At 37.4% G+C, this 11,111-nt stretch overlaps 3 protein-coding genes across 5 annotated transcripts; all 3 read right to left on the reverse strand.

The window, feature by feature from the left end:
* Positions 1-85: 85 nt before the first annotated feature.
* LOC137935024 (protein STRICTOSIDINE SYNTHASE-LIKE 3-like) lies at positions 86-4,332 on the reverse strand. The gene is made up of 4 exons (XM_068779648.1): positions 3,889-4,332; positions 2,395-2,670; positions 1,072-1,239; positions 86-597 (listed from the first exon to the last, which is right to left on the reverse strand). The coding sequence occupies exons 1-4, from the start codon at positions 4,218-4,220 to the stop codon at positions 204-206; spliced, it is 1,170 nt and encodes a 389-aa protein (XP_068635749.1). The 5' UTR covers positions 4,221-4,332; the 3' UTR covers positions 86-203.
* A 342-nt stretch (positions 4,333-4,674) lies between these two features.
* On the reverse strand, positions 4,675-7,758 carry LOC137934288 (isocitrate dehydrogenase [NAD] catalytic subunit 5, mitochondrial-like). The gene is made up of 7 exons (XM_068778571.1): positions 7,543-7,758; positions 6,209-6,529; positions 5,936-6,097; positions 5,762-5,836; positions 5,417-5,526; positions 5,259-5,331; positions 4,675-5,168 (listed from the first exon to the last, which is right to left on the reverse strand). The coding sequence occupies exons 1-7, from the start codon at positions 7,720-7,722 to the stop codon at positions 4,977-4,979; spliced, it is 1,113 nt and encodes a 370-aa protein (XP_068634672.1). The 5' UTR covers positions 7,723-7,758; the 3' UTR covers positions 4,675-4,976.
* A 598-nt stretch (positions 7,759-8,356) lies between these two features.
* Positions 8,357-11,009, reverse strand: LOC137934885 (sm-like protein LSM8). 3 transcript variants are annotated; one of them, XR_011109215.1, is made up of 7 exons: positions 10,913-11,009; positions 10,576-10,669; positions 10,446-10,486; positions 10,298-10,372; positions 9,581-9,633; positions 9,301-9,462; positions 8,357-8,709 (listed from the first exon to the last, which is right to left on the reverse strand). XR_011109215.1 is itself a non-coding variant. In XM_068779453.1 (6 exons), exons 2-6 carry the CDS (start codon positions 10,610-10,612, stop codon positions 9,372-9,374), a joined length of 297 nt encoding a protein of 98 aa, XP_068635554.1. In that variant the 5' UTR covers positions 10,613-10,661; positions 10,913-11,009; the 3' UTR covers positions 9,191-9,371. The 3 variants fall into 3 exon arrangements, 2 of the variants coding, with proteins under 2 accessions (XP_068635554.1, XP_068635553.1); XM_068779453.1 differs by lacking the exon at positions 8,357-8,709 and having other exon boundaries at positions 9,191-9,462; positions 10,576-10,661; XM_068779452.1 differs by lacking the exon at positions 8,357-8,709 and having other exon boundaries at positions 9,191-9,462.
* Between the last annotated feature and the right edge of the window lie 102 nt (positions 11,010-11,111).

The following is an 11,111-nucleotide window of genomic DNA, read 5'->3' on the forward strand; positions in this document are numbered from 1 at the left end:
AAAATCAGCTCTTGCACCAAACATGAGTTACATGTAGCTGTTCATGTTTCTTGCATCAGCAAATACTACAACTAAACATCAGAAAGAAAACGTATTCAGTTTATTAAGGTATTTGATAAAACAAGATTCAACCACTTCCTGCCAAAAACCTATTCATTTTCCTCCAATGGGATCTCATACTACACAAGATTACCGGATGTCAATCAGTAAACAGCAATGAAGGGCATCAAAACGGATCCAATCCACAATTTCCCATCTTTTTCCTCCACTTCACTAACAGCTCTGACCACCTTCCCCTGCTTGTCCTCTAAAACTTGTAATATTTCTCCATCTGGGCTATACTTCAGGACTATTGCATGGGTCCGGCCTCCTATGTTGAGAAGATATTGCAGCTTGGCTGATATGGGAAGCTTGAGCAGAAACTTCCTTATTTTTGGATACAAACCACAAATGTAAGTGTATATGCTGCGCCGACAATGAATTGCTACCCAGAACTCACCCTTTTCATTAGTTCTAACGTTGTCTGGGAACCCAGGTAGGATGGCAAATGTCTCTGAGATCCCAGCCTTCTCTCCTTTTAACCAATATCTAGTTAGCCTGTGATCCAGCCAGAAAATAAATCGTCAAAAAATTCTGACATTTGATTAAAATTATTTTATGTGATTGTAGTTGTTTCTCTCAATCAAGGTAGAAGAGCAGGAATAAGGCCGGATTGTTTATTAACAAAAATGTTTAAACAATAGCTCCCGAGTGCCACCATACCTATACTGAAAAATAATGAAAAAGGGATGTTTTGAAATTAAAGTTTCATAACTAACTGAAACTCTTAGGTCATTGTAGTTGAAGTTCACACAGAAATTTAATCACATTTACACAAATACAAGGGGAGAGCAACCTAAACAATCCAATGAACAGCAAAACAACTACTCCTATGTGAGACTAAGCTTTTATCTGCTTTCAACTTTTTTTTTTTAACCCTAGAATAATAACAGCAAGAATTTGCTTATGATAAATACAATAATTATTTAAGAGATAATATGAAACATAGGGGGCGAATGAAAAGATACTCACCTGCCAAGGGAACCTTCACAAAAGATGAAGAATGATTTGTCCTTGCTCATTGAGACCCCATTAGGAAACTGAAGGTTACGTTTAAGAACGGTGGTCTCTTTTGTAACAAGATTGTACTTCAGTAGCCTTCCAGAATCCTCTGCAGAGAAAACCAATTGCATGAAGTTCCTGTGACCATAAACAGTGTCAGATGAAGCTCAAAATAAAATGGCTAAAACCAAATGCTAGGAATACATAGCTCCAGTTTGACGCTTTTCCAGACAAAGCAATGGTGTGGACAAGCATTATCTTCACAACAGAGATATTGGTTGAGCAATCAAAAGCTACAAATGCACACATATGGCACATAGTACCCTTCAAACTACTGGGAACTGCAAACTGAAACAAAATTCTGACCAGTAGGGCAAACTACATGATATTATTGAATTAATATGCTATATTTTCTGAAACAAATAAATGTTGCCAAGATATTAAATATCCATCTTACAGGTATTTTTGACTCTACAGTTACAAAAGTTTGTTTTATGTATTAGACTTAACAGTATTCAAGTTTCTTTATATTGAATCACTAAGATCATCAGTAAAGCATGTAATGAAGACAAGAAGTCAAGCAAGACAGGTTTTCCTTCTTTCTTTCGAGGTCTAGCTTTATCTTCTTCTTTTTCTTGGGTCGATACTTTTATTTATCATAAATACATATGCACATACTCCAGAAATGAGATCGCAAAAAGTTTCTGAAATTGTAGAATACTTTTGGAACTCATGGCATGCATGTCATACAGAGACATTTCAGTAATACCCATCCATGAGGGACATAAAAGACGGAACATGGTCCAAGAAAAAAAACCCAGTCATGGGCAAAAATAGCTATCAGATTTATTTTTTAGTTTTAATGTGTGAAGTTTGCAGAATACCATTTAATTAACCATTTATAGATAGGGTTCAGAAGATATATTAATGGTACAAGTGATACCTTGAACAGGATGCAACAAATTCCTTTCAACCTTGCAAGAATACAATGTTGACAGTTATCTATAATAACAAGAATAGACACAACATAACAACTCTTATGACAACAGGAACATATAAATACATCCCTATTATAGTAACACATTCACTGTGAGACTAGAAGACCAAGCAATGAAAACATGAAAGTCTTGCTTTACGATGGCATCTATGAACCTCATATTTTTTCTGTAGTTAAACTAACCTTCTGGGGTACCTGCTCAAACTACAGTAGAAGTACATAACTTTGTTTTTGTTTTTCTGAATAGTAGAATTCACAATTTTAGCAACGAAATAAATTATTGAAAGAAAACTCACCTCCTCTGGTAGATTGTACTGCTATCAGTAAAATAGATATTCCCTTCATCATCAAAGTCCAGATCATTTGTGAACCTTAGTGGGACCCCATCTGCTACAGTTGTCAGTGATGTTGCCAACCCACCTTCTGGCCCTACTTTCATCAACCCAAAATATGCATCAGCAATATACAAGTCTCCTGTTTTCTTGTCAAAACGAAGTCCCAGCGGGCGACCACAGATATGCTCATTCTTCAAATAGCTCAAAGGGGATGGCTTTGGATCACAGATCTCTGACCTAATCAGTCCAGACATTCATTCAGTGCAGATCAAAACCAATCAAAGTAGGAGCATGACTAGGACAGAAATATGAAACAGGATATCAAGGATTTTTCAGCTTCAGTATATAAATATGTTAGGAGAAAGAAGCAAAGAGGTAACACTTAAAAGATGAATTTTCCTGAGAATAATATCATAGAAAATATTAGCAATTGGAAGATGTCTGCAAAGAATTTAATTCAGCAAAAAATTAGAGGAAGATGCAGGAGTTTTTTTTTGTCCTTTTCTTTTGAGATTTCAAGTTGTCCTTTATATTTTGAAAGAAAGGTATTCTTGATATATAAAAAAAAATTTAAACTCCTACTACTGCAATTGTGGGCTGTCACACTGGACAGATATCAAGTTAGCTCTCAAGTTAGAAGCTACCCATGAAGGAAGACAAAGATAGCAGGATTGCAATAGCTTAGGACTCCGAAGGGGAAGACCAGCAACCCACGAATAGTCAAAACCATGTCAGTCATACCACCAAGGAGCAGAATTATTTCCCCAGACGATACTCACAAAACGCTGAAGCAGTTATCCATGAAAATTGCTCTTAATCTTCCCATGATTATATGGAACTTCCACTATGTCACTAAAAAACAATAGCGATTCAGAGCATGCTATGTTACATATGCACATATTAAATTTGCAGTTTCTTTTAAAAAAAGACTAATTCCAAGCTAATGTGTTTCAAATCGCACTAGCGCCACTATTTACACAGCACTATACATAAATGGACGCCACTATTTTCTTTCTTTAAAATGAAGATTCCTTTGTCCTCTGATCAATGTAACGAAGACATAGAGTAAAATGTACAACAAAAAGACATTTTTTAATGAACAAACAAAAGCATAGACGTCATTAAAATGACAAGACTAAATCGAAGCACGAAACCAGACTATATTTTTCTTCTCTAAAAATGCAGTACCAAAACCAGACTAGTAGAAATGGCAAAAACAAAAAATTTAGTGTAACTCTGTTGATCAGATGACAAGAGCGAGTCCACGATATCGAGCACGGTAGATACAGGTCATGTTAAGAAGATGAAAAAAAAGAAAAGAAACATAGAATGAAATAAATAAGAATGAAGACCGAATGACACCAACAGAGAGGTAACGACTCCGCACCATACACTACACAAACCCATACCCTAGACAAAAAAAACACCGAAAATGAAACAAACGAAATCAATCACCTGTTAGGCGAAGTAAACGCAAATTCCTCCCAAGCATCGCCGTTCCAAAAGAGAATCCTGCCATCAGCGACACCGGTATAGGGTCCACGTCCTTGTGGATCGAACGCAATGCTCTCGGGTCCCTGGATTTGATTAAGAAACTTGATCTCCGCCTTCTGCAACAGATTATCAGAGTCGCCCACAGGGGGGAGTTCCGACCACGGCGGGAAATCCACCTTGTAAGCCTGAAAGTCGGGGAACTGGGAGATGGCGCTGTGCTTCAAGGGGTCGAGTCCGCAGTAGAGGGCGATGATGAGGAAGAGAACACCGGCGTAGAGTCCCACGGTCGCCATTGGTCCGAAGCTCCCACCGCTGCGGGTATAGGACAGCCGACGGGCTCTTGTAGTGGTTGGTTGAGCGTTACTTACCACAAGAGCAGGGGTACGGCGCGCGCCTCTTTCGAAAGGTAGGTGCACCGGTGAGTAGTGTTAGGACCGTGTCGAGACTTTTTTGTATTGGTTCTTCATACCCAGTACCCACCCACTTCAAACAGTAATTGGAGATTTTTAAACATGAGATCTCCAACTAAAAGACTCATATACAGATCATTGAGCCGCACCCAAGTCTCATCTCTAATTTGCTTTTTAAGCAAATTAATGTCCACATACCATTATAATATCACCCTTTTATACTTTAATTTTATAAGTTCATATTCATGTATACGAGTGGTTTAATATGGTGTCACATAAGTGATGTAAGATATACCTAAATAACCATGTAGGTTTGGCTTGCATTTTCAGGCTCCAAATGAACAACAAGTGGACAAGAAGAAAGCATTTGAATTTGAAAAAGAATGGTGATGTTCTATGTTACATGATTAAGCAACTTATTGCCAAAATCAGTTCACTGGGTAACTCTGGGTGATAAAGTGAGCAGAAACTGTTTCTCAGGTCAGCCATGTTAGTAACATGCCAAGCAAAAGCCAATAAGAGGGCTGCCTTATTCAAATATTGTGGTAGAGTGAAACCAACCGGCCTAACCAGAGTCTTGGACTCTCAAAGATTCTCACAAACTGCTTTGGTACTATCGGTGGTGCATGCAGTGGATTCTCAGAGATTATCGCAAATTGCTTTGGTAAAATCAGTGGTGGATGCAGTGCCTCCAAGATCACCTGTTCTGTACTTCCCCTCTGCAATTGTTTTAAGTATTGCTTTGTGGATCCACTCTGCCTTGTCATTGAGATTCAAGTGTCGGAGCATCTCGACCCCACTCAACAGCAAAGCTGTTGGGTTTGCAAGATTCTACACAACAATCGCCAAGTGTTCAAAATCTGTTTATCTCTGTGTATGATATATATATATAGAGAGAGAGAGGGAGATGCAGAGGCTAACCTTTCCTGCAATATCAGGTGCAGAACCATGTACAGCCTCGGCTAGAGCAATCCCACCTTCACCAATATTCATGCTAGATAAAGATTCAGTTGTGTGTTAGTCACAGAACTGAATTTAAGTTACGTCTACAGAGGATAATGGAACTGAAGTATCGATACCTTGGTGTTAATCCCAGTCCTCCAATCAAACCAGCGGACAAGTCACTAATAATGTCACCATAGAGATTAGGCATCACCAGCACATCAAAAAGTGTCGGATTCTTTACAAGCTGTTAGCAGCAAAAGCCACCATATGTAAGAAATGAGAAACCTGACACTGAATTTGGCTTTATGTCTTTTGACTCATTTAATGTTTTCCGAGTACTGCAATAAGCAATCCAGAGGACAAACGCCCAAAAAAATGGACTTCAAATCCTTAGCTCCCAGCTTAAGATGAATAAATAGCCTCAAAAGGCACCATATAAATCATCACAAACATAAGAGAAAATCCATCTCATAACATACCATCATACAACAGTTGTCAATAATCACTTCCTCATAAGCGATCTCAGGATATTTTTCAGCAACCTCACGGCAGCACTGCAGATTACAAAGAGATGTTACATTTGCAATAATGTTAAAATTATAACCAAGAATACTCTATATAAGCCAGAATTAGGGGCTTGAATGACTGCGTACCTTGAGGAAAAGACCATCAGAAAGCCTCATTATGTTGGCCTTGTGTATGACTGAAACCCTTTGACGACCATGTGACTTGGCATAGTGAAATGCATATTCTGCTACTCTCACACTTGCTTGACGTGTAATGACCTTAAGGCTTTCAACCACACCTTTCACCACCTGATATTAGAACAGACATGGAATTATTCCCTTCTCTGATTGAAAAAAGTAACGGATTATCAATCCATTAAGAAGGAGAACAAAGCTTCAAATAGTGGAAGCAGTGCTAACCTGATGCTCAAGGCCACTGTATTCACCTTCAGTGTTTTCACGTATTGTCACCAAATTGACATCATCGTACCGTGTTTTGTATCCAGGAAGGCTGTAGCAAGGTCTAACATTGGCATAAAGACCAAGCTCCTTTCTCAAGGTAAGGTTCAGAGACCTGTGGCCTTTCCCTATAGGTGTTGCCATGGGTCCCTTCAATCCCACACCATTTCTTCTCACAGATTCAAGGCTCTCCCATGTCAGAAAACTCTGTGTCCTGGGGTCTACTTTGTTCCCAACAAAATGTTCTTCCCATTCTATAGGTACTTGAGCCTCACTAAATACCTGTATCATACATCCATGTTTTGTCGCAGAAGGATCAGAACTGCATGCAATAATAATAATAATAATAATAAAGAGAAACCAGAAGAGTTCAACTCAAAACTGTGGACAATATGTCAAGCGAATAACAGGGGTACTAAAAATCTGATTATCGAAACTGGGTCTCATTCTTGTTTATCGTATGCCGGTTTCTCATCCATTAGTTATGCAATATGATAAAAGCTTGGCAAGGATCTAGCAGCCTTGGAGGATTTTTATACTATCTAACTCATATATTCAAAATTAAAATCCTACCTCCAAGTAACAAAAATTAAAATACCCTGAGGTAACGAAAGTCCCCAGGAACCAACGCCTGTTTTACTAAACAATAAACATTAATTCCCACAAAATACACTTTACATGATTTCAAATGAATATCATTTTCCTTATTATACTGTGCTCCTAACTTCACCTATGCTTGATACACGATAAAAAGGGCTTAATGTCAAAACGGTTCAAGAATGCATGGATGCTTCATGTGATATAGGCCAGTGGTATCTCCATTCTCTTCTCTTATGACAATTAAAGAAAAATTGATAAAAATCAAAGAAGAGCAGAAGTAACAAATGAGATTTATGGAAACTAAAACAATTCAAAAGCGAGGCTATATAAGTCACTAAGACGCCACTATACCTACAGAGACTAGTTTAAGCATTTCATAATGAACATATGATCAAAGCTCCATGCACTTCAAGGCTCTCGATTTTCAACAAAAATATAGCCTAAGGCTCAACAAAAGAAATCCCCACGAGGTTCCACCAAGCTCCTCTGACCATCATATCAGTTTCATCTGTAATATACTCGGACCACTCATCGCTCGATACCCCGAAACCCATTACTAACAGGCGAGGGGGGACAACCTCCCGACAAAAAATAAAGATCCTCCACGGACCTAAACACGTCAACCAGAGTTAAATTCAACTAACAAACAGACAAAATGCTTGAAAAAAAAACAGAGAAAGTGAAAAAAAACGTGCCTGCTTTACAGATTCAGCAATTTCCGGGCCAATTCCATCGCCGGGCAAAAGAGTCGCTCTGATTGAATTAGAAGGGAAAGAGAGAGAAGAAAGGGAACGATCCAAAGCCCATGAAGAGTTGGAGATCTGACGGGCAGATAGATGGGTGCGGAGAATTCGTCCCAGCATTTGAGAAGCCATCCTTGGGAAGGAAAAATTTCGAAGTAGCTTTTTTAATTTCTTTCTCCGACTTTAACTCTGGTCAATCTCTCACACGACATTATAAAGACAAAATTGTCCACATGCTAATGCAGCCCCGAAGTTCATAACTTTTTTGTCTTTTATATCAATTGTGCTTCAGTGAAAAGATTTTGCACAGTTTGAATCCAGGATATATGAAATATCAATTGGATTTTTTGAATCCAGGATATATGAAATGTTTTCAACAACCCACCTTGTCTAATTCAATTAGCTCATTAGTCATTATTTTTAAATAATTTTATGTTTTTGAGATTTCACAGTTTAATTATTTTATTAAAAATGATATCAAAATAATATTTTACAATTATTCAGATAGAATATTTATAAAGATAACTTATTAGATATGATATTTTTGCATAAATTATATAACTAAAATGTAAATTGCAATGGACAATATAAACGCTGTAATCTGAAAAATAAAAAAAAAATTATATTTAAATGTATTTATTTTAAAATATATTTTTTTATTAAAAACAAAATATGGGGCCCATCATGCGAGCCCCCCTACTTGTTCTCTTCCCTAGTGTAGAAGGTCCTTTTTCCTTCAGTAGCTTAAAAATGTCCTTTAAAATCACCGGTGCTTTTTAGAACTTCAACAAAGAGAAGTCAATAATAATAGAAGACAAACAACGTCGCCACTTTCTTTCAATTGCACTAGCGTGATCCACGTATTCAATGCTGCTTGTTCGTAAATGATTTTCCTTCCAATCCAGTGCAAATCTATCCCAAACCAACGACTATCGACTATTTACATTTGTTGTTGGTGGCTTGTATCGGACTTTGCCTGGTGTGTGTCAGTGGTGGGAAATCCAGACAGTTTTGAATCTATTCCATTCTTTTCAATAGCAGCAGGCACCTGAATGAACCTGTTGTGATGCAGTCTTGAATGATGGAGAGTGAGCTCATCAAGATTAAAAACTCACAAGACTGTAACATAAACACAATAAAGCAAAATTAAAATAAAAACAATTTAATCAACGACCATCAATGTAATGATAGCAAAATCTATTGAATTGACAAATTTTCTATGATAATATAATTTTAAGTTGTGCAAAGTAGTAATGTAATAAAAGTGACTAAAACTGTACTCAATATGGAAGTCTTTTTGACAAACAAATGCCGTTAGTGTCATAAGCATTAGGTTGAATGAAAGCATACAGCAATGACAAATAAATTTCTCAAGTTTTACAGCAGTTAATAGCAGTTCAAGCCAATATCTTTTTAGATATAACTGCAGCTCACTGAATGCAATCCTCATCTGCAGTGGAACAACAAAGACAACAAACCCAAAGTGTTTATATTCATGGAGATGCAACGGAGATAACTATGGGAATGCAATGAAAAACATTAAAAAACCATCCAATTTAAGCAAACCAACATTTAGAAGGCAGCATTTCAGCTGTCAACAGAGATTTCCAAAACTTGCTACAACCAAGTGGTTACTTATACCTCATTACCAGAAAGAGTATCAACAAAGCTCAAGGTGAAATAAGCTACATTCTAAGCAATGTATTTCACCTAAATTTAGTCAGAGTGGCGCAACGTAGATGTACACAGTTATACAAAATCCAAGCCAAGCTCAGTCATAATCAGTGGATTACAGGCTTGAGAGGTTGTGCTCTCAGTTTTGACAAGTCCAAACTTGCTTCAAGCTCCTCATCAAGTTCACCAACAACACTTCTACAAAAGATGTAAATAGAGCAGAGACAAAGTTCAAAGATGGGAAAACATGATAGAACTAATTAAGAAGGTGATGGGAATGGCATAACTAATTAAGATGACAATGGAAATAGCATACATGTTGTCACCCCTGATAATGTACAGGCCTAATACAAGTTGTTGCACGCCTTGCTGCAAAAGGCCACTACCAAGTGTTAGAAATGAAGTAGACAGAGCAATACATGGCACAAAATGTTAAATACTAGCAAGAAATACATAGGAGTTAACTGCAGCAGACCAACATAGTGAAGATCTCCTAAGAAGGCAATATAAGGCAAAGTAGTTCAACAATCTGCAAAACCAAAAAGCATGCTAAGAGGACACAAGCAACTCTGTCTCCCCATCAAAAGAAAAAAGTGGCAAAGATTCTCCACTAAGAGGAATATGGGTAAAGATTCCTAAAACCAAAAACATACAAATATAAATGGTATATTAAGAGGCCATTATGTTTTCCTCCATTCTGGAAGAAGAACAATAAAATGATGGTAACAGATAATAGCAAAATATAGGGCTTAAACACAGCAGGATAATCCAATAATCTAATTTCATAGTGTGATGTAGAAGACAAAATTTCATTGGGAGTCGAAAGGTCCTAAAATTTCTAAAGATGAAGCAGTTTGTGAAGAATTTCAACTCCTTTCACTATCTGAAAGAAGTAACAGAATAAATAGAAAGAAAAAAAAAGAATGAAACACCGAGTTTCTTTGACAAGTTATCTTGGAAGAGCGGTCCCAAACAAACTATTGCTTGCAGTCCATATCCAGAATGTGAAACTGTCTAGGACAGATTAATATACCTTCGTGGAGTATACCCGTTCATGGGACTCATCCAGAATGATATTTGTGGCCTGATCAAAACCTTTTAAAATCCCCTAAACAGCAATGATATTGTTCATTAGTCCTACCTATAAGGAAACGGAAATAGGAGCAAGTTCTAAGACTTACCACAATATTACGTCCATCATTTGTAATAATTGATATTTGTTCTGCACATAGGAAGATGTATTACCACTCATAACATTTTATCAATAAGGTAGTAGTGAAAGAAGGAGAAAGGTTGATGAACATTGCGTACGGTCTACAAGAGATTCAAGTCCTGGCCCACTTGACATTGACGAACTAGAAAGGCTTCAACTTTTATACAATCCTACAGCAGCTAAACTGCAGAACTGCAAGAGAATAACAATGCTCAGGGCAGTCTAGTTGCATATCTTTCAAGATTATCTATAAAGTTCACTTCAGCAAGTTTTTGGAACATAACTTGGGGAAAAAAAGAAGAAGAAATAAACGTGTAATGTGCACGGATTGCAACTAGACTGAAATGGCAAAATACAAAGCTTGTCGAGTCATAATCTTGAATCAAATCGTTTCAAAGAGACATGGAATTACTGTTAGGGAAGCTCAACATATACCTCGTAGATTGCCCTTTGATTTTTATAAACCCGCCGGTGGCCGCGCCTGATGGAAGAGGAAAGGACAGAAAAAAATGGGGAGGAAACAGGTAAGGAAATGACCTAGAAAACATACGAAAGGAAGAGGAATGTTCAAATAGTACTTGGAGACTTTCATAAGGCGAGACGCGCGTGAGAGGCACATTTAATTAAATTAATT

This window comes from Aristolochia californica, unplaced genomic scaffold, assembly GCF_029961685.1.
Source record: "Aristolochia californica isolate CCGP_79_NKW_82.1479 unplaced genomic scaffold, dmAriCali1.0.hap1 SCAF_6, whole genome shotgun sequence".
NCBI lineage: Eukaryota > Viridiplantae > Streptophyta > Magnoliopsida > Piperales > Aristolochiaceae > Aristolochia > Aristolochia californica.